Here is a 27,976-nt window from a genome sequence, read left to right as displayed (position 1 = left end):
GGCTTCCCCTTCCAAGTACTGAGGCCACAAGAAAGTTTCTAAAGATAAGCCATTTTTGATAAATTAGAACACAATGGAAACAGTATATCTATAATATACATATAAAAAAGTCCAGTTTTCAACTGTGAACAAGACAGGTGCAGACAGGTATCATTGAGGGAGCACAAAGGCAGGAGTGCTGGTGGACCCAGGCCTTGGTTACAAAGGCCCACAGCCTCAGGCCTCAGCCCCCTGGGCGGGTGGCTCCTCCCCAGCCTCGGCCTTCCTGTGCTTACGCATGTGCCTGTACTTGTCCACGTAGGCCTTCACCAAATTGGCCACCTTCACGGGGTTGATTTCGCCACTCTTGCTGTGGCAGATCTGGAGAGTGAGATCTGGTTACCCAGCATCCTTCAGGCTAGACGCTGCACCAACAGGGCCTGAGCCCAAACAGCCAGGCCTTAAAGTCCACCCTCCCCCAGAACAGGGCCCAGGGTTCTGCCACCTGCCCACATGTCTGCCACCTCACAGGGCCACTGAGGGTGCCCCCAGGTGTCGAGGGTTTGGAGGTAGATCTCACAGGCGTACTTGTCCTCTCAGGGCCAGTTTTACCACCTGTGAGCTGGGCATGGACTGGGCCATTTTAAGCATCACCTATGATGGTAGCTTTTTCAAACACAACGGAAAGCATGAATGTGCATGGGCGTCCATGAATGTCCATAAGCTGTGCTTATGGGCCCCTGGAAGTCTGCACTGGCAAGAAAAGGCAGTGACTTGGGTCTGGCAGGACCACTGACCGTGCTGTGCAGCAACACGCTGCCCACGACCTCAGGGTTCCCCAGCATGGGCACAGGTGCCCACAGCCCACCTTCTGCACGGCTTTGCGTAGGATGTCCTTGTATTCCTCCTTGGTCACCTCCCTCTTCTGGTAGAAGGGTTTGATGGCCAACTTCACCTCCTCCACAGCTCGCTCCTGCATGTGCAGCTTCTTCATGTACTAGGAGGGAGGACACCTGTGACCCCGCTGGCAGGACAGAGGTGCTGGGAGCTGCTTCAACCCAGGAGCAGAGGCAACACCAGCAGCGCCCACCATCCTGCCCAAGCCCCCCGGGCTGGCTCCTCTCCTAAAACCAGCCCCAAGCCCCCCGTGAAGGGCCAGCGGCACTCACCTCCTCCTTCCTGGTCTTTTCTGCAGCTGGCCTGGGAGTGGCCATCCTCTCCTCCAAGTCAGTGGTACTGGCTTGACCAGCTGGCTCTGAGGCTGTAGCCAGCGCCGAGGACACCGGGGCCACACTCTGGGCCACCCCACAGCCCACGAGGGGAAGGCTCCCTTGCAGGACAAACTGGACTGAGGGCTGGCTGACCAGCGTGCAGGGTGGGATGCTTGAGGGCTGAGCCAGGCTGGGAGGCACGCTGGGGCTGTGAACCTGGACGAGAACCCTCACTGAGTGCAGAGCCCCAACAGCAGGCAGTCCCTTCCTCCGCAGCCCACTCCCAAAACACGGGGCGGGGCAGGAAAGAAACGGCACCATGAGGCCTCGGTCCCACCGGGTGTGACCGAGTGGCCCTCGTCCTCGAGCTGGTCGCCTACCTGAGAGAGGTTCATGTCGGGGAACCCAGGCTCTAGGAGCACGTGGCTGGGAGGTGGCAGCTCAGAGATGGGTGCCTGCGTGTCCCCCACGGGGATCCCGTCCTCAGCGACCCAAGCTTCTTCCCGGGGTTTCTGTGGCCTGTGAAGTGGCGTCCCTGAGGGTCCAACAAACGGGAGGTGAGTGCCCTGGGAGCAGTCTGGACACAGCGTACTGGCTGGAAAGTCCTGGAGGAGCCCCGGCAGTGGGGACCACAGGCCACAGGATCCTACCCTGGCTGAGCTCACCGCAGAGCCAGGGAGGTGGGAGCCCTGGGGCGGCTGCCCTGCCCCACCACAGCCCACCCGGCAGGCAGATGCATACTCACTCGAGCCTCTGTCCAGGGCCAGGGCGCCCCCCTCGGACTCCTCGAGGTTCCAGGTGACTCGCTTCACTAGCGCTCGGGAGCGCAGCAGTGGGGGCTGCGCTGCGGCTTGGTCAGGCCTGGCTACCTGGCACGCTCGCCCACTGCCCGAGGGGCTGTCCTCCACGGGCGCCACACCCAGGGTGCTGGGAGCCATGAGAGCGTTCTCTGCCAAGTCCTGCCTGAGCACCTGCTGCTCTGGGGGTCCCCCTGCCTGGGGCAGGGGGTGCGAAACGTCTTCACTGTGGATCAGGGACACCTCCCTCTGGATGGCAGCCAGGGTGGGGTCTTGTGCCTGGCCGGCTGGGGGCAACACAGGGTTGGGCAGGAAGCCCCGTTCTGGGGAGGAGTCTGTGCTTTCAGGGGAGGGGGGTGAGCTCATGTCATCAAGCTGGATGAAGATGGCTTCACTTGAGAAGTCCTCAAAGACGTGGCCCGCCTCGACAGAGGCCCCATAGTCCAGGTCCTCGGGCGCACACTCTGCTGGCTCCTCCAGGGTGGGGGGTGCCTGGGGGGGAACCTGGCTGGATGTGACCACCTCTGTGGCGAAGCCTGCCTCTGCTGGGACTGGGGTGCCCGGCTGGTTCCCACCCTGCCTCGGCTCCCCCTGAGGAGCGGGCACAGGGGGAGTCTCCCTGGCAGTCCCCTTCCTCTCCTGGGAGCGGGGTCGCTTCTCTCGGGAACGTGGCTGCCAGGGCTCCCGCGCCCTGTGCTCTGAGCTGGGAGAACGGGACCTCCACTTCCTTCTCTCCCGGGGCCGGGCTGTGCTCTCCTTCTTGTCTGGCCGCTCTCGGCTCCTCTCCCGCTGGTGCTTGCGCCTCCGGGCCCTCTCCAGGCTGCTGGGTGGAGAGCAGTCCCTCCCTCGGGACCTGGACCCCGACTGCCGCCTCTTCTTTCTCCTGCTCCCATGGCGCTCACAGGACGAGCTGCCGGGGCTTCCCGAGCGGGACCGGGACCTCCTCCGGCCTCGGCCCCTGGAGTCCCGCCTCCGCTCCTGACCCCTCTCCTGGGCCTTCCTCCTCTTGGCCCTCTCCTGACTGCTGGCGCGGTCACTGGAAGGTCTCTGGTGCTTGGCCTTGGCCTTGGCCTGGCGCCCCCTGGAGTGCTCCTCAACGAGGGGCGAAGCCGAGCGTGAGGTCCTGTCTCTGGAGCCAGAGTGGGTCCTGGAGCGTGTCCTCCGGTGCTCCCTGGCCACCCTTTTCCTCTTGGCTTTCTTCCTGCTGCTGGAGGTGGAGCGGGAGCGGGAGTGGGAGCGGGACGGGGCCCGCAGTTCCACGATCCTGTGGGTGGTTGCCTGCGGTGCGTCTGGGCTGGGTGAGGCCTCGGGCTCCAGGACAGTCACACAGGTTACTGTCCGCTCCTCGGAGCCAAAGAAGGTACCGTGGGTAGCTCCATCTTCCTCATCCCAGGGGTCCTGTGGGGACAGTCTCTGCGCCCGGGCAGCAGGGCCCCGGCTCTCTGCAGGCTCCTCACCCAGCTCTTCCTGCTCCACGTCAGAGGCCCTCGCAGCAGCACCCTCACCCCGGAGTTTGAGCGCACTGGACCCGGTTTCACCAGGGGGCTCGGGCTCGGTCCCAAAGACACTTTCCACAGTGTAGGAGGTGACACAGCGCACAGCCTGAAATGCAGGGGCCTTGGGGCTGTTGATGGAGATGGTTCTCGTAATCTCCGAAGGGAGGAGGCTGGGGCCAAGGCTCTCAGGACTGCTGCTGGGAGGGCTTGAGTCGGAACCCGTGGGGTCAAAGGGGTCATATATCTCACTCTTAAGCTGCTTCGTCTTCTTGATGGAGAAGAGAGGGGAAGGGTTCTCCTTCCTCTGCACCTTGCTGTCCACAGGCCGGAACGTGTTGCAGAAGCCAGGGCTGGACAGCCGGCTGCAATGTGCCGTGTTTCCAGGGATGTTGATCCTGAAGCTCTCAAAGGTGGACCCGAGACCTTTTCCTCTTGAGGGCCCCAGGGAGGTCAGGCTGCCATGGGAGCTGGGAGCCGGGGGCCGGGAGCTGCCTGTCTGTGAGCTGGGGTCCTGGGGGCCCCTGCTGCTGGGCTCATTCTCTGCCCGGCCTTGCGCTGGCTGCCCAGGACCCTCCCTGCCTGTCAGGCGACTGATGCAGGTGCTGGGGATTTCAACACTCTGCCCTTGGGGTGGGACTGAGTCTTGCCTGCTGCCAGTGCTGTCCCTCTGGATCTTTGGAATCCTGGGCAGTTCAGAGATGGCGGCTCTCCGGGGAGGTGGCTTTGGGGTGTGTGCCAGGGCTGCACTTCTTGATGGAGAGTTGGAACAGCTGCTGGAGGTCTTCGATGAGGCAGAACTGAGAGGTAAGGACGGCTTGCTGGTGCCATCAAACCAGGGGCTGTCGCTCTGTCGCAAGCCAGGCCCACTCCCGTTTGACAGGTTCTGGGTCTGGCCTGATCCAGGAGCTGGGGAGGCACCCAGCCTCATGGGCACCCCTGCTGAGTAGGCAGGGGTGTGATGTGGGGCCGACCTGACCTGGCTGTTCAGTCCCGAGCTCTGTGGCCTGTCTCCCACGAGTCTGTTAGACGGGCTCCCTGAGGGTGGTGCTCCAGTCTGCAGGCCGTCCCTGGGCCTGGGCCTTTCTTCACCTCTGGACGCACCCACTGAGTTCCGCTGAAGAGAAACTGGAGCTAAAAACAAGAAGGCCAGTTGCAGTGTGTCTGACCACTACTCTAAGGAGCCTGATGACTGGTTAACTGTCTCAGAGCCGATGCTGGGCCACAGGGAAGGGCAGCCCGAGGGGCAGACCCCCTGAGTCCTGTGCCACCTCCTGCCTCACCGGGCCTGAGGAGCGTCAGGGGCAGGGACTGGTTTCGTAAATGTGAAGCCTGCTGGTGTGTTCTCTCTCTTCTGCTCTGTGGTGACACCACTGTGGGTCAGAAAGTGCCCCATGCAGGCTGATAGGAGACGGGGTGGGTGGGATGCAGGTGCTGCCCGTCCTCGACCACACTGGCCTGTGGGGCAGGAGGGCCTGTGAGCTGCTCTGCAAAGGCCACTGTCCCCTACATAGGAAGGGACAGGACCTTGCACCCTCTACTCACATTTGGGCCTCTGGTACCTCAATGCTCTCCCTCCACCCAGAGCACAGCCTGAGGACGGGGTGACAGGTCAGTGCTGGCAAAGTGGGGCTCCCCTGCCACGGCTGCCGAGGAAGGGGCCTCTCACCTGCCCTCTTGGCGCTGAGGGAGCCGTCCCGGTGGATGACCACGTCTGCGCTGCTCATCATCAGCAGGCTCTGGCCTGACAGGATGCTCCCCAGCAGGTCTGGGACAGGGGCCTCCTCCACGCCCTCCTCCTGGGCAGCAGGGAGCTGCCTCCTGTGGGTAGAGACGAGAGGCAGGCCCTGCCATCTAGTCTGCCTCCTCCCCACCCAGCAGCTCTGACTACTGCAAAAATCTCCTGACACTAGTGCCCTGCCCCACTGCCAGGAAGAAGTGCCTCTGCCTGCTTTGTTGGTTCCGTTGATTCTGTTATTTATGTTTATTTTTGTGTTGGGATAGGACCCAGGGGGGCTCTGTCACCAAGCTACATCCCCAGTCCTTTCTTTTATTTTGAGACAGGGTCTAAGTTGCTAAGTCTGGCCTTAAACTTGGATTCTCCTGTCTCCGCCTCCCAAGTAGTTGGATTACAGGTGTGGCCACTGTGTCCAGTTTTTTTAAAGGAGTCACACAGAATAGATTTGGCCAGGGGGTGATCATGGACCAGGGCTACTGTCTCTGCCTGAGGCTCCTACCTTCTGCCAGGCAAATCACTAGAGGCAAGGCTACAGCCAAGGCCGGGGTCTGTCCCTCCCAGAAGCCCCTGCTGCCACATACCTGGAGAGCCCCACGGAGACGGGCCTGGCCACGGGCTGGTGAGACTGCAGAGCTGAGCGGGACAGGACCCTCCTCTTGGCACTCAGAGGAGAGGCAGGGTCTGCAGACAGCTCCTCACTGCTGGAGGAGGACACACCAAGGGAAGGGGAGCCTGTGTGGGTTCAGCCCAGGTGCACAGACCCCTGAAGTCTGTCACCTTGCTGAACCTGAGAGGGCTGGGGCAGGGGCTGTGACCCTCACTTTATGAATGGGAAACTTGAGGTTTACCCATGCCCAAGGCCCCAGGGGGAAGGGGAGTGGGCACCCAAACTGGTGGCTGCCCTGAGTAGTCACCTGTCGAAGGGGTCCAGTTCGTAGGGGTCCCCAAACAGCGACAAGGAAGCTGCTCCAATATCTGCCCGCATCAGCCCCAGTGAGGGGTCCACCGGCTTGTACACCGATGGCATACAGGTGCCTCGGACAGGCCTACAGAGGCCCAGCGTCCGAGCAATTCGAGAACGAGCTGTGACGTCATTCTGAAGCAAAGTAACAAAAGAGAACAACTGATCACCGACAGTGCAACCTGAAGAACAGAGCAAGACGGAGATGCACCCATCAGCAGGACCCACCCCAGGCCGCGTGGACGCCACCCAGAGCCATGGGCTGTGTCTGCACCCATGACGAGCCTTAGAGGTTGACCTAAGTACACCCAATGTCCACGGTATAGGACAAACTCAGTCAAGTGGGTGGCACTGAAGTGTCACTGTCATCTCTTTCTTTTCTTTATTTTTTTGGGTAGCAGAAATTGAACCCAGGGGCACTTAACCACTGAGCCACAGGGTCTCACTAAGCTGCACAGGGCCTTGCTAGGTTGCTGTGGCTGGCCTTGAACTTGCAATCCTCCTTCCTGCCTCAGCCTCCTGAGCCTTTGGGATTACAGGTGTGCACCACCATGCCCAGCGATTGCTATCCTTTCAACCAAGGACTGACAGCTGCCTGTTGACAACCCTGCGGAGGGAGCAGATGTGCACTCGAAACATTACTTTCACTGTACTTATTCCTAAATTGCTTAAATCAAGAGGGCCACACGCTCCTTCCACTAGATTCTAGGCAGAGGAGACAGAGCAGCCCTGAGGACCGCTGTCATGTGTGCTGCTCAGGTGGCAGCCCCAGAGGACGAAAGGAACTGTAGAAACAGGCAGATGAAGAAGGAAAGTCAGGATGGAGCCCAGGAGCCTCTGGAGCATTCTGGGCTTAGGAGATGGGGGCACCGACATGGTCAGGCCCCAGAGGCTGAGGGCAACATGAGCCTGGGTAACCAGAGCTGGGGACAGGATACACCAGACATCCCTCCCCTCTGTCACAGCATCAGTGGTTCCTAACTCCAGAATTTGGTCTCAGTGAATTACCAGACCAGATGTTCAAACTCCATCTAAAACTAAAATGTGCTTATATAAATGTATACCACAGACTGGTTAGGAAATGGCAGCCATCTTGAGAGTGAGTCCACAGAGGGGCAGCACACACTGGGTCAGGGGCTGCAGCTGAGCTCTTTCTGACATCAAAGTGCTGAACGCCAGCCTCACACTGAGTCTAGGCACCTGAGGGCCCACTGGACACAGGCTGCTCACACTCCAAGGAGGGGCTCCTGAGGTCAGCAAGGGTGAGTATGTCCCTGCCCATTCCACTGGCTCCCGGCTGTCCACCTACTGCCCCGGTCAGCTGGCAATCCCAGACGGTGATCTCTGCCCCGAGGATGGGCTCCAAGGGCTGTCAAATAGCCAGCTGGAGGGCCTGGAACTTCTCTGTATCTTCCACCTGCACCAGAGGCCCTGGCTGTTCTCAGCGGGTTACTGAGGAGCTAAGCACCCTCCTGAGCCCACAGGGCAGCCCCGGCCGGCAGAACAGGACGCCACCTTCACCTGGGCCTTCGCGACTCTCCCTTTTCTCCTCTTCACATGGCGTTGGCGCTTCTTAGATCTTGCACTGGCACCTTTACTTTTTACAGACAACCTGGACTGGGTTTTCCTTCTCCCTGGCACTTTCTTCCGTCTCCCTAGAAAGCAAATGAGGACACCTGAGCCCTGCGCCTTGTGCCAGGCCCTCCCTGCCCGGCAGCACTCTGCATGCTGGCTGGAACGGATGCCCACTCTCTCCTTTTTCTTCACAGTGCCATCAAATGAACTCAGGGCCTCTCACCCGTTAGGCAAATGCTCTACCACTGAGCTACACCCCAGCCCTGGCTTGGACTTTTAAAATGGAGAAATAAGCCATAAACATTTAAAAATAATGTGTCCCTAAGGGGAGCGGGAGTGGGAGGAAGGGAGAAAAACAGGATGGACCTCGACTTCCCTGAGTCATCTCAATCTGACTTTTAGACTCCTTCAATATTTTACATGATTATGAAACAAGAATGGATTAAAAGAAACAAACACTGATAACCAAGAGTCAAAGGCAACAATGACCCCCATGGTCCCTGGTGGCTCGGTGAGAGTGCTCTGGAGACTGGAGAACACTACACCCTCTGCAGAAGTGTACCCTTGACAATAAAACCAACACCAAGGACCCCTCTGTTCCGCCATGGACCCATGCTTCAGGGCTCCACCAGATCAGCAGGGGAGGGGAGCCAGTCAGACAGAGGAGCCCTGCAAGCACGTTTGGCCCCTGAGTCTGCCAAGGCCAGAAACCCTTACTGACCTGGTGAAGGAAGAAGGAAGATTGGTCTCGAGGTTGCCCCGAAGGCTGTGGGTGGTGCAGGAGGGTGTGTCTCCCTCAGGGCCTCTCCATAGTAACCAAGTGAGGAGTGTGGCTGCACCCACCCTTCCACGGCCTCAGTTACATGCAACCAACCATGGTCTGAAGAGATCGCATGGAACATTCCAGAAAAAAGTACCTCTAAGTTTTAAACCGGCATCGTTCTGGGCAGCATGGTGAAATCTCAAGCCCTCCCCTCCACTTGGACACAACCAGGCACCAGGCAGCTGTTCTGGCAATCAGATTCCCGCCTGGGCTGTTACAACCCTTGTGCCCCTTGGGCAGCACAGGGGAGCAGACACAGTGCACGGGCTACATGAGAGCCCACTCACATTACTTCCATCATAGTGTGCTGTTAGACCTGCTGTGTTCTGTTTCGACTTACAGCTGCCATCTCTGACTGTACCTAATCTGTAAGTCAAACTCTACATATGGGCTGGGGTTGTGGTTCAGTGGCAGAGCACTCGCCTAGCACACGTGAGGTCCTGGGTTTGATCCTCAGCACCACATAAAAATAAAATAAAAGTATTGTGTCCACCTACAACTGAAAAATACATATATATAAAAATTTTTAAAAATGATACAAATAATGTTTTTAAAAATTATCATAGGTATGCATGCACAGAAAAAGCATGGTATCTACAGAGTTTGGTGCCATTAATGGGGTGTCTTGGAACATGTTCCCTGGGTAATCCAGAATGGTGTCCCCTTAAAACACCACTAGCCACACACCTGAGCCGTGACACCAGCAGCTGCTGCCCAGCTCATGAGGCAGTGCAGCTTTCTGACAGTGCACCACCCCAGGGCACCCTCACGGACAAGATCTAACTGCCAGAACTCACACCTGGGCAGGCCTCTAAGCTCCACCCACAGAGAGACTTGAGGCAGGAGGGCTCCAGTGATGATGGGCATGTCCCCACAAGACAGAACAGAGGGACAAACACACACAGTCAACAGGCCCAGCATGAATCTGATGCAAATACACACTTGCCTTTTTGAAACAAGGCCATGGCTAAATTGTCCAGGCTGGCCTCAAACTTGAGAGCCTCCTGCTTCAGCCTCAAACAACTGGGAATACAGGCATGTGCTATCATGTCCTAACCCTAATTTATAAAAAAAGTAATCACATTCATGACATGTTAGAACTTTCAACTCTGGTTATCTCCAGGTATCAGAGTTACTGCTCATTTTATCAGAATGAACACTGAACTGTGGTTGTTTTAAAAAGGACCCCCTCTTTTAGGAATATACTCCAAAGTGTTTACAGACAAATGATGAAGGTATGAAGGATATGCTTCACATAAATGGGAAGGCAGGTGTGGATGGAGTGGTGGTGAAGGAACGGGCTGTGAGCCCACGCAGCCCGATGGAGGTGGGGTTGGGGCTCACTGCTGCATCTTCCCACTCATGTGACGGAGGTTCATCAAAGGCATCAAGCACCAGGAGCAAGCAACACAGGCAAAGCAAGACACGGCACATAAAGGTGCCAGACAACTCGCCAGGCTGTCCCACCAGGACCTCGATGTCCTTGGTGGGTGAGTCAGCACAAGAGCAACATGGTCAAACTTGCATTTTTTAAAAATATATATTTTCAGATGTTGATAGACCTTTATTTTATTCACTTATCTATATGTGGTACTGAGAATCAAACCCAGTGTCTCACATGCTAGGTGAGTGCTCTACCACTGAGCCCCAGCCCCAGCCCCCAACCTTGCATTTCTAACTAGAATGCAGGCAGGCCAGTGCCGTCGCCCTGAGCCAGGCCACGTGTAACAGAGAAGACAGGTCGTTACGCGCTGGTGCCCAGACGCAGGCTCTGACACAGAAAGAGGGAACGTGGGTGTGCGACACTATCACTATTCTGCACCACCCTGGAGTGTGGCTGGGTGCACAGTTTAGCTCTGGTCTCCCAGGCACTTCCCACTGCAGGAAGGAGCCTCAGGGGAACCCTGGCCAGAGACACCCTCCAGGCAGAGTGCACCAGGAGATTCCAACCCGCCTGCCCATGGACACGCTGTGGGTGTGAGGACAAGCAGCTCAGGTGAGCATAAAACAAGCTTCTGCAGTTTCAACCTCTCCGCTCTGCACTGCTGAAGGATGGGAAACTTCCGCTCACAGGACCTATGTATGTTTGCCAAGGAAACTTCACTCTTCTTTCCTTCTGGTACTGGGGATTGTCCTGGGCACTCCACCACTGAGTCACAAGCCCAGCACCCCCCTTTGAAAACACTTTTAGTTATAGATGAACAAAATACCCTTATTTTATTTATTTATTTTTATGTGGTGCTGAGGATTGGACCCAGCTTGCTAGGCAAGCACTACACCACTGAGCCACAACCCCAGCCCCATTCCAGTCCTTTTTACTTTTTATTTTGAGACCGGGTCTCACTAAAATTGCCCAGGCTGGCCTTGAACTTGCAAGCCTCCTGCCTCAGCCTCCTGAGGGCTGGGATGACAGGCATGATCACTGCACCCACTTATCTTTGGCTGAGAAATTAAGTTGCAGCAAGAAGAAAGAGATGATCACATCCCTGGGCTCTGCCGGGGCAGGGCTGCTGGTGGGAGGCATGCCCATTCTGCCACTCACCTGTCTTCCTCTTTCGTCTGATGGGGGCTCTAGGGGTCAGGGGGCGCTGGTACACTGCTGTGCTCAGGCCAGTTGCAACAGCCTCGATGGTCTCATCCAGCAGGGCAGACATGAGGTACCTTGGCACGTGCTGCAGCAAGAGACAACATGGTCAGCGGGCACATGCACTGAAGACCACCTTTCCGAGGAAGGGCCATGCCACTGCAGACCCTGCACAGAGCCCTGAACAAAGCCCATTAGAGTCAGAGAAGTCGGACATCCTTAGGCCGCAGCACCTCCCAACACTCCCACAGAGCCCAGGGCCAAAACAGCCATAGGGACAGTGGTTCCTGGCAGGGCTTCTGGGAAGCAAGCTTTGGGCAGGACAGATTGGAAAGACTGGGCAAGTACCAAGGAACAAATGGAATTCCAAACAGGGAGAAGGAAGGGGGTAGTGGGAACACCAAGCAGAGCCACAGGCAAGCACTGGTGGAGCGAGGCATATACAGGGTGCCCCACAGCAAGGAGCTAGTGGGGGCCAGGAGGGGCAGGTGAATGGGAGAGAAGAGGTTCAAGAGGTGAGAGGGACAGCACCCAAGACGCAGTGGACACCAGAAGGAGCAAAGAGACAGAGGGATGGACTTGTGGGCTGCAGATGAGGCACAGGATAGGGACAGATCACAGCTTTTCCAAAACATCTGTAATTCAGGTCATGCAGCTCCAGCCCAGGGCAGAGGCATCTCTAACCAGAGAGTGTCCGATAGAGCACCGGGAGCTGTGTCTGCCAGGAAGCACACTCAGCTCCCCAGCAGGGTCCTGGGGTGTGGGAGGCAGTCTCCTGAGGTCGGTGGACTGCTCAACTGCCTGCCAGGTCCTGGTCCACTTCTGAAACCACAGCACACTGGCCTACTGGGATGACCCAGCCTACAGGCACACGCTCCCTTGCCGGGCTGACTGCCTGCAGGCCTGCAGTATGGGCATCTCTGTCCAGACCAGCGCTGCCAACGTGTTCACTTGCCTTGTAGCCCAGCCCGCAGCACTGGGACCACTCTGGGCAGGACAACCTGGCATTGGTCCACCCACCTGGACCCTCCTGGCTGTGGAGATCCGGTTCCGGTTCACAGTTGCCCTCACTCTCTCACTCTGACGTGTCCTGGCAATGGCCCGGGTCCGGCCTGCACGAGGGCGCAGCCTGCTGGTGGTGGGCACCACATCGGCCAGGAGCTGGGAGACCTCCTCCTCACTCACAGGACCCGCATCTTGGAAGAAGAGGACCCTGGGCTGCTGGGCCAGGTGCACCGCACAACACACCCAGGGAGCTGCCCTGCCGAAGCAGGCCAAGACACAGGACAGGGCTCTTCCCAAGCTGGGTCCTCCCGACCTCCAAATCAACAAGCCCACCACCACCTGCAAACACCATACTCCTCCAGGTCCTACCAAGAGTGTATCAAAAAAGTCATTCTCCTCGACAGAAGCCCTGGGGTCCTTCCCACACCCCAAACCAACCCAACCCTGCGGCTCTTCTCCAGGACTGCAGGCCCCACCGGGAAGTACCCAAGCATTCCATGGGACAGGGACAGCGCGTTACCAGTGGCAGTAGCAGTGGAAGGCACCGCACACTCTGGACAGAACCATTCGTCCACGGGCACCTCCCGAAGAGGGGGCTCCAAACACTCCATGTGATACCTACAGGGTGAGAGGGTACAGGGGCTGTCAGCCTCAGTCCCTGAGCCCCACGGGCAAGTGAGCTGCAAAGACAGCATCCACATGTGCCCAGTTGCAGTGCACTTTGGTAGGGCTGAGCTGTGTCCCTGTGGGACAGGAGGGAACATCTATTTTGGTTGATGCCCACAGTTCCTGGCTCATAAATCCTTTCCCAGGGCAAGTCACAGAATGATGTTCCCTGCTGGTCTCTGACAGCAGATGACCCACTTCAGAGGGGACTTGCCCATGCTGGCAGGGGTCCCTGAGGAATCCCACAGGGACCTTGCTCTCTGTCAGCCCTTCATCCAATGCAGTCAACGCGGGCGTCCACACTTCAACCAAACCTATGCAGTGAAGTCTCCCTGAAGACCCAAAAGGACAGGGTTCAGAGAACTTCTGACAATTCACACAGGGAGGTGCCTGCAGGCAGTACCAGGTGAGGACAAGGAAGCTCCGCATCCTGCCCCATATCTTGCCCCACAGCAAATTGTGTGCATCCTGTCGTGCCAACAGTGAATTGCTCCCCTGAGCTCTGGGAGCTGCTGGAGCTGATCAACCGAACACATCATGTGTTGGTGAGACCTGAGTATAGCTGGTGCATCAAACACATGGGAGACAGCCTGGGTTGGGACTGGCACTTAAAGCAGGGGACAGTCTTGGGTGCCAGGAAGAACCCTGGGTAGATTCCGTCCCAAAATCTTCCCTATGTATTCTCTGGGGAAAAAGTCAAGAACCACCTGTAACTTCTTTCAAAGGACGCCAAGGACCCAGAAATTTCAACTGGTGTTCTCCCAGCTGAGCTCCAGCTGCTGTCAAAGGGCTGATGCTCCATCGCAGCAACCCCAGCAAGTGGAAGTCACTTTTGCAAGCAACAGATGCCCACCAATGGCCAGGTCAAGCCTGCATTTATTGCAACTGACTCTAGATAAAAGGACATGAACTACAGGTTCAAATCTGGACATAGACAAGGAGGAGGCTGCAAGGTCCGTTCAGTCACAGTGTAGGAACCCGTGGCTCAGCCCACACCAGGAGCTCCAGGCTCCCAGGAGCATGATGGGCTGGCAGATTTGGCTGAAAGCAGACAGGATCTTTACGGTGGGCAGGGGAGGGGGCATGATGATAGGTATCCCAGAAAGCCTGTCTCCCTGTGAATAAACTGAGTTGCAATTTTTTTTTTAATTCACAGATGGGGTTGGGGTTGTGGTTCAGTGGTATAGCGCTCGCCTAGCATGTGTAAGGCACTGGGTTCAATCCTCAGAACCACATAAAAATAAATAAAAAGGTATTGAGTCCATCTACAAGTAAGAAAAAAACAACAAAAAAACTTTCACAGATAATCTGCATCTTAATTCATAAAATAAAAGGGACATCTACACGTAGCCTTGACTCCTTTTCAAAATGAATAGCTGAATACCTTCCGAGTTGCAAGTTAAAAGACTTAACTAAAATATAGCTCACTGGAAACGTCAACAGTACATGGATGTGTAACGTACAAGAATCAACGTATCTATTAGTTTTCCTGTTTCAGATTCATCAAGATTTTTATGTACTTGAATCACTTTATCTGCTAAATAATCCAATGACATAAAAACAATACACACTGTATTCACAAATGTAATGTATGTTTACAATAAAAAACTTTAAAAAGTTGCAAAAATCCCCAGGAATCACTGTTAAGGTTACCATAATCAAAACCAACTGCTGATTTAAATGAACAGAACTAAAAACTATAGGCTTTCTGGGCACAGTGGCACACCCGTAGTTCTAGCACTTGGGAGGCTGAGGCAGAAGGATTGCAAGTTAGTTTGAGGCCAGCCTGGCAACAGAGTAAGACCCTGTTTCAAAAACATAAAAAATAAAAAAGGGTTGGGGGTGTGGCTCAGTACTTACCTAGCATGTGCAAGAGCCTGGGTTCCATACCCAGCACCAATTTAAAAGCTTAAGGAAAAATCAGCTTGTGGTCAAACTCCTCAGCACCTCACCAGCAGGCACAGGGACCTCCGCCCTGTAGCTAGGGCCAGGTCTCAGGGGCAGCCAGCTGGCCTAGGCCTGGGCAGGCCCCTCTTCCACGTAATGCAGCAGCAGTGGCAGTGGTGTGTGGAGGTCTGAGTGCTGAGCGATGCTGCAGCCATCTCCACACAGCCCCATTTCTTGAGCTTTCTGCTGATGCTCACAGTGTAAGTCAGTGATCAAGTCACCACAGCGTGTCCAGGGTGGTGCACTAACAGGGTCTTGGGGACATCTGATGTGGCTGCATCCCAAACCCTCCTGACTCACATCAACAGATTCAGCGCATGACAGGGCTGGTGGCAGTGTGACACACACCTGTGGTCCCAACTACACATGAGACTGAAGTGGGAGGATCACTCAAGCCCAGGAGCCCCAGGCCAGTTTAGTTTCAAAACACAAAACCCTTAAAACAAAACCAAAAACAGAATCAGCACATACTACCCTTAACACTACCCTCAGCAGTGAACACCTGCAGAAATCCTGAAAAGCCAATGATCAACAGGGTCAAGGCTTCAGTGAATTGTGGGAAAACGTGGATTCGAGCTGAGGCTCTAAGGAAGGAGGGAGACAACATAGTGCAGGTTTGAGGCTGAGGTGCTGCATAGCACTGAGCTCCCACAGGCCATGGCGAGGATGCAGGTGACCCAGGTGTCTCAGGAAGAGGCACTGGGGCTCATGAACAAATGCAGGTGTGAGTGGAGTTGGGGGTGGGCAGCTGTGTCAGTCAAGTTGAGGTGACCAGGACCATCAGTCACAGGTCAACCTCAAGCCTTAAGTCTGAGACTATTACAGGTCTGCTAGTGCCCGGCTCGTTCCACACCTCTGAGGTACATGCCCAAGAACAGGTTTTCCATAATCCCGTCACCACAATTTTATAGTAGAAAAACTTTATAAATCAATAGGCAAACCCCCGGCAGGAGACACGGGATCTAGACCCAAGAGATTAAACAGTGAGGGACACCAGGGGTTCCTATAGGCAGGGCACATGAGTGCAGAGCAGGAGTCCCCGGCTCTGTTGCAGTGCCAGGGATGGCAACAGGGGAATCAGACGCATGTCTGGGGGCAGGGCAGACAGTGGTCAGAAAGGCAAAGGGATTCAGGTGGCCAGGGGAGTGAGGCCAATCCCACCCTGCTGCAGGCTAGCCACAGCGTCCTTCCCATATCCTTCTTGCCCTCTTTCCTGTCTTGGCATGATATGTGCATCTGAGTGGCCTAGGCATGCTTTTGGGAAAGTGGAGGTGCAGACACCAGGAGAGTCTGCAGCGCCTGCTGTCTGCAGGTGAGCCCCAGTGCCTGAGGTAGGAGCTGTCACGCTCCTCATCCTACAGTCTACAGTCTGCAGCAGGCACATGGATAGGCCCATCACCCTTACCCAGCATCACAGCCATCGCACAGCAAGAGCCGGTCCTCACGGTCACTCCTGCCACACACCTCACAGAAGGTCGGGTCCTCCTCTTCCTCGTGGGCTCTGGTGCTCTCCACTGGAATCTGAAGTGAGAACTGTCAGTCACACTGGTGGGACCCCAGAATCCAGGTCAGCTTGCCAGATGATGTGTAGCTAATCCAGAGTGGCTCTGTGGACCTAAGATCTACCAGGGCCCCACAGGCCTGAAGTCCTGAATTAACTTGTACACAGTGATCTCCACATTCTCTAAAGACCAGTAAATACAAGGAGAAGTGGCTCAACACGTGGGGAGGGGCCAGTGTCCTACAGTCCAGAGTGGCCAGGAAGGACTCTGCTGGAGGGCGCTCACACATGCTTCAGGAGATTCGCAGATGCAAAAGGCAGAAGGCAGTTTTAAAGTAGCGTGCCTCGACAGCGGAACTGGGCTGGAGTGAGGCTCAGTGGCAGAGCACACATGCAAGGCGCTGGTTCCAGCCCAGCACCAAACACACAGCTCAGAAACCACTGACAAATAAGCAGACTCAGAAACATGACTGCCAAAACATGCCGTCTTGATGCACGGCTCCCCGTGGTGGTAGCAGTCACGCACTGAGAGCACATGTCCCTACTCTACCCCCTGAGAACCATGGTCTTCAGACACTCAGGCGTCTGTGAACATGCTTTCTCCAAAGGGATGCCTGTGTCAGGATAAAGGGGTCAAGGACACCCACCAACCCTGCACCTGCGCTGCAGAGCTGGAATCAGTCTCAGACCTCTCTCTAATAGGATGCCCACATGCTACTGGCACCTCCTTCAGGTACAAGAAACAACCTACGTAACACATGTGTAAACTGACATGGCCAGAGACCTCAAGCCACCCTCAAGGAGGGTCATGTGATGGGCTGAGACACTGAGCCAGCAAAACAAAATAGCCACTTGCAGTCCAAATCCAAGAGGCCAGTGCAGGCACAATGCCACCTGTATCAGAAAAATGTGCACACAAGACAGCCAGACTTCTACACCTATGGTTTCTTTGACTTTGTAAATGAAAAGAGTAGGTGTATAGCTACAAAAACATACCAGGGCTTTTCTAGTATTCAGAGGCTCTCTGGGAAATCCCACAGGCCTTTAACACTGCTTATCACCAACAGCATGCTCAGTGGCAGGGCACTTGCCTAGCATGCAGGAGGCCCTGGGTTCCATCCCCAATACCACACACACCACAAAAGAGCAGATAAGCAGAGGCAAGTACAGGACAGCAGAGGCACAGACTGCCTCCCTCCAGTGCCAACAGGAAGTAATTAGTCTGGTACATTCTGAAATCTGGCCCCTCCTGCCCCAGCATCTCCCTCTCCACTGTAGCTGCTGAAGACCTGTGATGAGGAGGTTGCAGAGTAGTGGCCCAGCAGTCCAGCATCCCAGCCACTGCCCCACCCACAGCCTGTGGTTCACAGGCTCCAGCTCTGGGCTTTGTGCTTGGGCCACCAAGGGCACTTCAGTGCATTTCTGAAAAGTATGTAGCCAACACCCCTCACTTCAGGAAAGCAAAGCACCTTTTAAAAGCACGCTCCCTCCCACAAGACAGGGACACAAGTGGGGGACAGGCAGCACCTACACTCACCTTCTTTAAGATTTTGCCACCAAACTGAGCTCGAATACAAATACATTTGAATACTGTTCGATCAACTGGACAGGAGTTGGCATTCTGTAAGGAAGAAAAACTGCATCAGAATCCTGCAGAATCACCATCGCTGTCAATACTATCTTGGAGAGTCACTCTGAAGTCACAGTTCTTTTTACACCAAAATCATTCAACTGAACCGCTCCATGTGCCAGGCCCTGTGCTGAGAGGAGGGACGCTGCACAGGAGACAGATGCCCGCACTGCCACCCAGGAGGGAGAAGAAAGCCTAGCGCATGTGAGATGTCAGACGCAGACGCGCGGAAAGCAGCAGGATGGGCTTTGGGGCTTCCCCGCAGCCTCTGCTCACAGCTGCCAGTGCACAGGCCTACTGCACAGGCTTCCCAGAGCTTCTTCAGCATTTGTTTTCCTAGTGTGGATGCTGCACACGTTTTTTCCTTGCCTTTCCTAAGTGTTTCGAGTGGCCGCTACTGAGGTACACTGTATACAGTAAACCCTGCTCATTTTGGCTGCACATTTCGGGGAGCTCTGACAAATGCATACCTCCCAGAGTCACCACCCCAGGTCTCCCATCTCACCCCCACCCTGCATTCTGTTCCTACAGATAGTGTAGGAATCTTCCCTGAAGTTTCTTACAAATGGAGTCACAATGTGAGCTGCTCCCACAAGGTTCTCCCCCCTTTCAACAGGCAGGAGTGGTCATGGCCACATACTGTATGGTCACTTGCTGAGCCCATCTGTGTGCCAGTCTCTGTGGACCTGGTGTGCACACCAGAGGCTATATATATGACATTCCCCGTGAGTCTATGTAAGCTGGGGCCAGCAGGAGGCAGGGCCAGTGTTGCTGAGCACCCTCCTGCTGGCCTTCATGCCTTACCCTCTGCTGACTGTGACAGAAACCACTGCATTTTCTTCCCAGAAAGCCCCAGAGTTTTGCTTTCAACTCCAGGTTGTGGGTCCACATGGCAGTGTGGGGTGAGCTAGCCCGACACACCAATCACTGTGGACTTTGCTTTCTCTAACCCCAGAGGCTGCCTGGCGCTCCAGTGCTTCTATGTCTCCTCAGAACCCTGCAAGCTCTCTGGGTCTGGTTCACATTCTGACCCAATCTCAGTCAAATTACTAGAGTTTTATATATCCTGACACCCAGGAAGTCATGTCTCCCTTTTCAGAGCTATCTTGGCAGCTCTTGCTTTCTTAGCCTCCTTGAGGAGCTTCACAGTCCACCAAGTGCCATGGGTCTCCCAGCAGGACTCACAGAACCTGCATCACTATGGCCACCTCTGTGAACAGACTTCCCTTCTGGAAAGTGGTCTTTCTTTATTCAGTTGCAATTGTTTTAGAAAAGTTGTTTATGTATCTTATGCATCTGCTTTATTTGTTTTTTTTCCTTTCATTTTTTTTTTTTTGGGGGGGGGGTGGGCAGTACTGGGGATTGAACTCATGATCTTCCTGCCTCAGCTTCCTGAGCTGCTGGGATTACAGGTGTGTGGCACTGTGGCTGCCTATTTCTATGTCCAGCTTATATCTTCATGAACCTTATTTCCAACAATCTGGCTAAACACAACATTTCCACAATTCATTTATAATTTTTACTGATAAGCTTATTACTTGCCCACACCTTCTACTGATACGTGAACCTTTATTTTTTATTATTTTTCAATAAATATCATATAACTGATTATGACATAGCAAACATGTTGCCTCGTTCCCCAATTTAAACAAAGGTTTTGCTTGCCCAAAGGAAAACCTAACCTTGAATCTAAACTGGGCGGCATCCACCCACAGAACAGGAAGTAAGATCAACAGAAGGCTCAACCCCACAGAAACCACCCTGTACACAGGCCACATACATGGTACAATGCTATCTACTTCCTCCCTGGACCAACCACAGATGTTCCTAAGCTGCTGGGGACACAGGACAGCAGAGCAGGGGCACTGGTAAGATCCTGTTGACACTGCAGCTAGTAGCTAGAGTGGGAGCATCCCAAGGGGAAAGTAGCCCCATGAGAGGGTGACTCACCCTGGACCACTCGACAATGCAGTCCAGGCAGAAGTAGTGGGCACAGGTCTCTGGTGTGCCCACAGCCTGGTCTCTGAATGCATTGAGGCAGATTGGGCAGCTCTCCACATCCTCATCAGAACTGAGGGTCCCTCTGGCTTCCAGCTTCCCCTGAGTATCTGCTGCCACCACCGATGTTTCCACTTCATCTTCAGAATCTTCAGAACCTTGAAAAAGTGGAAATGTTCCAACATCAGCAAAAGACAGGAGTGGCTGTGTGAACAGGAACACTGGCCACAAGTGGGCCCAACCTGTACTCAGGACAGGGGCCTCCATTCAGTCTTAGTTCCTGGCAGGTCACACAGCCCTGTCCACCTGTGAGGTCACACTCCTGGGGCACCTATGACCCTGAGGAGCCTGCCCTGCAGCCCTGTCAGCTGTGTATGCCACCACTCCTTTCCTGAAGCGTCTTCAACCACAGCTGCTTCTGAGCCAAGGGTACAGGCAGGCTGGCTAAGCAGCCATACCAGCTCCTTCCACCAGAGCCCCATGGTGCAAGGTGGTCCCCAGGGGCCAGCACAGGACTCAGAGAAGACAGGACTCACTGTGGGCCTCTGAACATGCTGCACCTGCACAGCTGCGTGTGTGTCCCAACAGTTCTTTCTCAAAACACCTTGACAACAGGACAACAGGACGATCTGCCTTCAGATAAAACCTCCTTCCAGGACCCCTTCTTCCTCTTCCTTGTGGGATGCAGAGGGCACAGATTTCTAATTGGGCCACTGGTTACATCAGACATGGACTATTTCTAGAGGTCTGGTGCAAGGGCCTGATCAGCATGTAAGTAAGATGCTTTCAATTAAACCCAGCAGCCAACACACTCAACACGTTTGTCTTCTCTTCCTCTTGCACTCCACCAAAGCAACACCAAACACAAAGGACTAAAGTTCCCATGTACTACAAAGGCAGCTCCCACTGGCTCTAAGACTCTGCCCCTATAGTCAGAGCCAGCAGAGGTGCTGGCATGCCCTCTCCAAGGCCCTTTCCATACCTAGCAAAAGGGGAATCATCCCCAGTTGCCCAACCTCCCCAGGTGAGCTCTTTTTGTTTTTTGCCCTGGGAATGAACCCAGGAACTCTACAACTGAGTTACATCACTAGTCCTTTTGGTTTTTCTTTTGAGACATTCTCGCTAAGTTGTTTAAGGCTGGACTCAAACTTGTGATCCTCCTGCCTCCAAATTATTAGGATTATAGGCAAGAGCCACCACACCCCAGCAGGTGAGCTATTCAAAGCAGAGTGTCTCCAGATCCTCGCACGGACAGCAATCAGAGAAGAATGCTCCTGTTGGGCTAGAAAGACTGAAATAGCCAACACATGTAGCCAGGGCAATGGCTGGCTCCCAGAAGCAGAGCAGGGGCCTACCAACAGCAGTCAGAAGAACAGCACCTCAGTCTTTCAACCCTAGAGATTATGCCAACAGGCAGAGACTAGAAGAGAAACTGAGCCTGAAGGGAAGTGTGGCCCACCAAATGCCTTGAAGTCAGCTGGTGGGACCTAAGCAGAGGACCCTGCCGATGGGCACTCAAGACTCTGACCAGCAGAAGCACCGAGATAATGAATGTACTGCCCTCAGCTGCTCAATCTGTGATACGCTGTCACACAGCACTGAAAAACTAATAAAGGGATATGCACAACATTTTGGAAGATGATAAATGGGCAGCAGGGTGACAAATGCCCTCAGCTTTCCTGCTTGGTTTAGTACCCACGGCAGAAGTAAGCAGACACCAGACGATCCAATTCTTCCTGTGAATCCCAAAGGCAAGGAACTGGCAATCTTAGGGCTGCCTGAGCACCACCACATAGTGCCACAGCCCACAGAGCAGAGCCTTTGGGTGTTGGACAATGACTCCTAGCAGCATGCAGGTGGACAAAGAGGTGCAAATGGGCAAGGTCCTGAGCAGTCCTCCTCGCTGGGGCTGCTGGAGAACACCTTGGACAAACAAAGGACCACAGGGTATAGATGAGCCCAGCTCCAGCAGGACAGCCAGTGGCTGGCCTGAGAACACCAGAACAGGAAGGCAATGTCTTCAGGAAGCAGAACTGTATGGAGACAGATCTGAAAGAAGACGGGGCACATGCCAGGAAGAGGAGGGCTGCCTTGCAGCAAGTGGCTGTGAATGACACTGCATGATCACAGTTATTATAAACAGAGTGATGATTTGTACTGTCTGGAGAGCTGGAAAAACAGACACTGGGAGTGCAGCGGCAGACCAGAATTCAGTTCTCAACTCTCAAGGAAAGATTTGAAGAGATACCATCCCAGGCTGGGAATGCAACAAACAGCAGGAAAAGCAACTGCTCTTCAGGAGTTGCAGGAAAACCAACAGGCAGAGCAGAAGCAGGCTGCTGGTGGGAAGGGGCGCTGGTGTGCAGAAGCCCTTGAGGGACTCCCTCCTCAGCCTCTAGTGCACCTCCTGCCAGCTGACAAGATGCTGGCACAGCAGGAACACAGTGGGGAGCCCTCCCACGCTCATGAGGCTCGGGTCTCTACCTATCATCCCTCAGTAATAAACACTCCATCCCTGGCCCATGTCCATCACTGCCCAGCCAGCTCCTGTCCTGCAGACTGTGTCTCAGCTGTTTCTCCGGAAGTTTTTCCTCTCCTACCAGGCCTGGAGTATTCCCGTCCAAGGCCTACCAGCTCTGGGTCAGCAGGGACCCTGGGTGAACTAACGCCTACCTTCACTCCAGCCCCAGACAAGAACGTCTGGCATCAAAGCCTCCTGGAATGCTCAATAGGGAGTGACCTGATAGCACCCACTGTCTGTGCCCTCAGCTCAGGCAATGCCAACACCCATGCCAAGACCTGCTACAGGTGGGACAAGCTCAACTCTACACAAGGAAATAGGTACAAAAGCCCCATCAGTGACCTTTACACAGGACAGAATCTGCAGTCCTTGCTCAGAATTGGAAGTCCAACCTTGGGAAAGTGGGTGGTGAACACACAAAGCAGCTGACTCGTAATGTGTGAGTCCTATCCCACAAAAAAGAGTCACTTTTCTGGAACATTCTAACACTAACAGCCATCTTGAAGGACTGAAGCACACTTCTGGACCATGACTTTCCACAGCAGAGGAAGGCAGAGCTGAGTCCAACTTCCAAGAGCACTGAGCCCCTCCTCTGGGGAGGGTGGCACCTGTTTGACCTGGCAGGTGAGCACAGGCCAGCGAAACACAAAGAACAGGGAGAAGCCCCCACCACCGTGCCCAGAGTACACATGCCCTGCAAGCATGGTCCTGCAGACCACTGTATGTGGGCCAGAAACCTCAATAAAACCCTGCGATGTGCTTGCCGGCTCCGTCAGACAGAAGAGAACGAGTCACTGGATGGAGTCACTGCTGAACCCGCGTCGAGGTCAGGGGGTCCTGGGCACGCAAGCCCAGGGCATGTTACTATCCTGTACCTGAATGGCAAGGGTGCCTTGCCTTCGCGGGCGGCGGTGGGCGAGGGCTGCCAGGAGTTTCTTGTGGCCCGTGCTCTGGTCTGGTGCTGTGTGCCTGCAGTGTGTGCCCCTTGATGTTCTTAGACATTGCAGTTCCCACCCTAACAGAAGAGAAGCCCGTGGAACCGTGCAACTAAAGTGAGCCCCTGTCCGAGGGCAGACACCAGGAGTGGAGAGCAAAGGCTTGTCCCACACCTCTGTCAGGCCAGCTACCCGTGTTTTGCCAAATGCTGTCCCCACTCAGGCCACACTCAGATGCCAGCAAGCTCACCTGATCTGTCTTCAGGGTCTTCCTCCTCAGAGGCTGCCTCCTCGTCCTCTCTGTCTGTGCAGTCACCATGCTCACTGCCTGTGTCGTCCTCAGAGTCCCCACTGTGACCATCGCTGCTTTCTTCTAGACCTAGGTCACCAGGGGAAAGCACAGACCATGGGGCAGTGTCACAGGGAGGCAGCACACAGCCTGGGATGCTCTGCGCACGCAAAGGAGTGCAGAAGGATACCTGCCAAGGGGCAACTGGAGGGCAGATAGAGATGGATGAAGGGAAGAGGGGACTACCTGGAGTCCTTTTACTCTGCATGTGTTGCCTGCATTAAAACTAAGACAAAAGGCTGGGTGAAGGAGACTAAGGCAGGAGGATGCTCAAGCCCAGGAGTGGTCAGCCTGGGCAACACAGCAAGACCCCATCCCCCAAAACCAAAACCAAAACAAACAAAATGACAAAAACAATAAATGTGCCACACACAATTTAAGCTCAAAGAATAACTTTTTTAAAGGGTTAAAAGCTGAAAACCAACACATACAGACATCCTCCTGGGGCAATGATACCCGGAAAACACTCTAGGCACCAGAATCCATCAGGGACACCCTCCCAGCGGGGGCTCACCAGCACTGCTGGTCAGGTCTGCAGGGCCCACTCGGGGGCCTCCATCCGGACCCGAACTGTGCGCCACAGGCTTGTCCAGGCTGTCGTCATCCATTGTTGCACATTGGAGCTCAGTTCTGGAAGAAACAAGAGCCAGGGGATTCCCCCAAGTGCCAGGGTTGCAGAGACCCAGAAAGAATAAGTCACTCCCTCCCGTCACATTCCTGGTGCTGGAACATTTCTGTGAATGTTGTGGCTGAGGCACGAGACAACACATGTAGCAACTCAACCACATAGACATACACTACAGAGCCAGGTGGTAACACCACCCATCATCCCAGCAACTCTGGAGGCTGAGGCAGGAGGATCGCAAGTTTGAGGCCAACCTCAGCAACTTAGAGATACCCTGTCTCAAAAAAAAGGCTGGGGCTGGGGGTATAGCTCAGTGGTAGAGCGCTCCTGGGTTCAATCCCCAGTACCAAAAAACAAAACAAAACAAAAAGGACAATGGCTCCTACAGAGTCACATGCAAAGTCAGGTCCCAACTCCTGACGGCTTGCCACACATTGGTACAAGCACCCTGAGAAGTCCCAAGGCCAGAAATGAATAAAATGTACCTATCCTGAGCTGAGGCAAGTTGACAAGTAGCACTTGTCAACTGAGGGTTAGTCACCAGGAATCTGTTTGCCCACCACTCCCTGGGCACATCACTCTTGGCCAAGGCTGGGCCACAAGCCTCTACTCCACTGACCACTGTAAGGAGCAGTGGGGCTCAACAAAGGCACATGGAACTTTGACCACAAGTCTGTATGTGGAGTCCTTGTAATACCCAGGCTGGGAGGCAAAACAGACCTGGACCACATCTCCTGACCTGCCAAGAGACACCTGCTAGGCCCAGTCTGCAGGCCACTGTAAGTACAGTGCAGAAATTTGTATAAACAACTTCAAACATCATTCAACATAACCTTCCTTCTACACCAGGGACTCAAACTTGGGTCCCCGAAGCAGCAGCAGTCCACACGAGGGCCCTGCTTCGTCACTGCTGCTCACTTCACTTCCAGGTGGCCTTAAAGGAGACACCTCTCATATGGAGGTCATCCAGAAATCTAGCAGGGCACAGTGAAGTCCACTGCAGCACGATGCCCTTCCCATTAGGCCACATCTCTGAGGCAGGAGAATGGGGATGGGCTTGACTCCATAGGCAGACTTCCTTCCCTCCCTAGGCTGCAGAGAACCCATGTCCACTGCAGTGGCTACCACTCTCGAGTCACCATCTCACCAGGCCCATATTACCTTCCCACATGATGGGCACCACAGAGCTCCAGGTCCCCAGTGTCTGCTCATAAGTGAGAGTGTGCTCCTTTGAGGAAAACATCGATGGACAAGTGTCCCAGAGATGGTGAACCGAGACATGGTTTTGCCAAATTATTAACTTTTCCTCTCCCTGCTGCCCCAAGGTTAAGATAATTAGCCAAATCCTCACTCAGAGAAGGGTCTGCGCCCTGCTGCTGGTGAGTTCAGCAACCTGGCAGGGAGCACTGGCCAGATTCCTGCTGGAAAACTGACCCTGGAGGACTCACAGGCAGGCAGGCAGGCAGGAAGGCAGACAAGACCATACCATGGCCCACCCAGGATGACAACTCTCTGCACTGAGACCCAGCAGTGGCCACAGATATCAAATAAGAGGACCTACAAAACTTTGGTGACCCTTCCCATAAATGAAGCCCAGTCCTCCTGCACCAATGCCTACCCCGCCCTGACTACATGCAGCACAAGGGTAACAGTCCCTGATCTGGATAAACAGTGAGGAAGGGAGAGAGGCACACACACCAATGTACCAGGAACACTTCAAAGAGACCAGGAAATGGGACCCCAATACTACCTAGGTAACAGCAGTTACCTGTCCAACTGATGGACAGCAGATCCCTCACTTCAATGATGTGTTACATACTACATCACACATATGAACACAAAACTCCTGGCTTCTCCCCGACGGACTATGACCAAGAGCCACAGGAAGGGGCAGTGGCAGGACCTGTCAGGAGAGATTAGTGAGGCGGCAGCAGCAGCGGAGCTCAAACACGGGAGTTTGCCAGAAATACCAGCTCAGGAATGAGGCTGAGCTCCAGCAATGCACGCACCTGAGGGCTATGTTCTGAGGGGTCTGCACCCTCCAAACAGCTGAGGCCCACAGCCACAGGCCCCTATGGCCCTCTACTGCAGTCACTGGAAGCTCAGGTTGAGGAAGTTGAGCAACATTCCTCCTGGACTAAAACAAAACCCAAGTGGAAGCAGCAACTGGGGCCTGCACCCAGGACAACAGCAGCCAGGCATCCAGAGCAAGCAGTAGGGGCAGGGGCAAAACCACAATCTGGGGCCACTAGTCTCCCCTTCCCCAACAGAAAACCCAGTAAGAACACTGTGCAGTGAGGACCTCTAGCTTAGCTCCTTCTGGTCCCCCAGCAGCTCCAGCTGGGGCAGACCCACAGTGGTTCATCATCCTCACCTCTAACCACCACAGGCCAGAGTCCAGAGCCACTCCTGCAGAAGAGCCCACAGTCCTTCCTGACTGCCCTTGGGAATGGTGGTAGAACTCCCTCAGAGAGCCGCTGTGACTCTTGCTCAGCCTCCAGGTTTCTGGGAGGTCAAGAGGGAAAAAAGAAAACCAGAAAGGCTATTTCCCTCTTCAAACTCAGAGGAACCAATAAACTTGCAGTTCCAACGGTTATTAAGGAACCAAAAGAGATGCACTGGTGCCAGACCAGAGCCTGGGTGCCCACTCTGGGCACTGTGCAAGCCTGCAGCAAGTCCAGCTTCTCCACTCAGGCTGTGTTCCTCCCCATTCACCTCCTACCGGAGGAGCCCCAATGAGATCTCAGGTTTGTAAACTGTCATGAAACTCAACCACCTGGGGACTACAAAGGACTCCATGGGGTTGAGATGGACTCGTGGTATAGTGTAGAAGGGTGCCACGTGCTTATTTGACTCAATCTTTTTTCCTAAAGAAAAAAAATCAAGAGGTCCATGAGAGAGGGAAGGTATGTCAGATCCTAAGACAAACCCACCTCAGTCTCAAACCCTATCCAGGCCACCACTGGCCAACGCGGCTCCCCAGACAAATTACTATTATTTATTGCAGAAACAAGAAGAGAAAATAAGCTCGAGAGAAGCTTCTGAAAAGAGCAGGGCAGAAGGTGAGAGAAGGGATGAGGAAGCAGCGCCGGTCCTGCCTCTCTGTACCTGTGTGACGCTGGCAAGTTACTCGGCCTCTCTGGGCTCTGAGCTACTCATCTGTAAAGCACGGACGACACCCACTCCCGAGAGGCTACTGCTGAGGACGACCGAGGCTAAGAAACACGCAACTATGCCGTCAACCACAGGCCGGGCCAGTGCGGCCAAGCTGGCCAAGGCCACACCGGCCGCACTGGCCCGGCGCCGCCCCGCCTGGGCGTCCCGCCGCGCGGAGCTCCCGGGCTGGGGCCAGGCCTCCGGGCCCGCCCGCCCGCGCGCAGGCCTCCCCGCCCCGCAGGCCGCAGACAAAGCGCGCGGCGCCCGCGGGCGGCCCGCACAGCCGAGCGCCGCAGGGACGCCGGGCCGGCTCGGCCCCGCACGTACCCGGAAACCTCGCGCCTCCGGGGCGCGCCGGACGCACCCGCCGCCGCCCCGCGAGCGACTCCGCGACTAGGCCGGGTCGCCGCCGCCGCTGCCGCCGCCGCTGCCGCCGCAGCCGCCGCGCGCTCCCCGACCCGGAAGTGCACGGGCCGGTTTCC

The 27,976-nt window shown here is 55.0% G+C and overlaps 1 protein-coding gene across 4 annotated transcripts; it reads right to left on the bottom strand.

Annotated features, from left to right (window-relative positions):
- Positions 1–35: 35 nt before the first annotated feature.
- On the bottom strand, positions 36–27,944 carry Phrf1 (PHD and ring finger domains 1). Of its 4 annotated transcripts, none has more exons than XM_047516816.1 (19): positions 27,822–27,924; positions 26,713–26,843; positions 24,228–24,343; positions 23,615–23,743; positions 19,861–20,066; positions 17,818–17,901; positions 16,185–16,300; positions 12,687–12,784; positions 12,182–12,357; positions 11,120–11,249; positions 7,701–7,834; positions 6,133–6,314; positions 5,800–5,916; positions 5,150–5,301; positions 1,936–4,614; positions 1,571–1,725; positions 1,149–1,406; positions 848–976; positions 36–360 (listed from the first exon to the last, which is right to left on the bottom strand). In XM_047516816.1, exons 3-19 carry the CDS (start codon positions 24,319–24,321, stop codon positions 217–219), a joined length of 4,983 nt encoding a protein of 1,660 aa, XP_047372772.1. In that variant the 5' UTR covers positions 24,322–24,343; positions 26,713–26,843; positions 27,822–27,924; the 3' UTR covers positions 36–216. The 4 variants fall into 4 exon arrangements, with proteins under 4 accessions (XP_047372772.1, XP_047372770.1, XP_047372771.1 ...); XM_047516814.1 differs by having other exon boundaries at positions 5,800–5,919; positions 27,822–27,923; XM_047516815.1 differs by lacking the exon at positions 26,713–26,843 and having other exon boundaries at positions 5,800–5,919; positions 27,822–27,944.
- Between the last annotated feature and the right edge of the window lie 32 nt (positions 27,945–27,976).

Source organism: Sciurus carolinensis, chromosome 11 (assembly GCF_902686445.1).
Source record: "Sciurus carolinensis chromosome 11, mSciCar1.2, whole genome shotgun sequence".
Classification (NCBI taxonomy): Eukaryota; Metazoa; Chordata; class Mammalia; order Rodentia; family Sciuridae; genus Sciurus; species Sciurus carolinensis.
Note: the sequence above shows the minus strand (reverse complement) of the source record. Positions and strands in the feature narration are given on the sequence as shown.

What these genes read in the sequence shown, in the direction of transcription:
- Phrf1 (XM_047516815.1), bottom strand. Translation starts at nt 24,321, where the DNA reads ATGGATGACGACAGCCTGGACAAGCCTGTGGCGCACAGTTCGGGTCCG. An exon ending in GTGGCAAAATCTTAAAGAAG is followed by an intron (nt 16,301 to 17,817) that starts GTGAGTGTAGGT and finishes TTCTCACTTCAG; the next exon opens with ATTCCAGTGGAGAGCACCAG. An exon ending in GAACTGGACCCCTTCGACAG is followed by an intron (nt 5,920 to 6,132) that starts GTGACTACTCAG and finishes GTCCTCCTCCAG; the next exon opens with CAGTGAGGAGCTGTCTGCAG.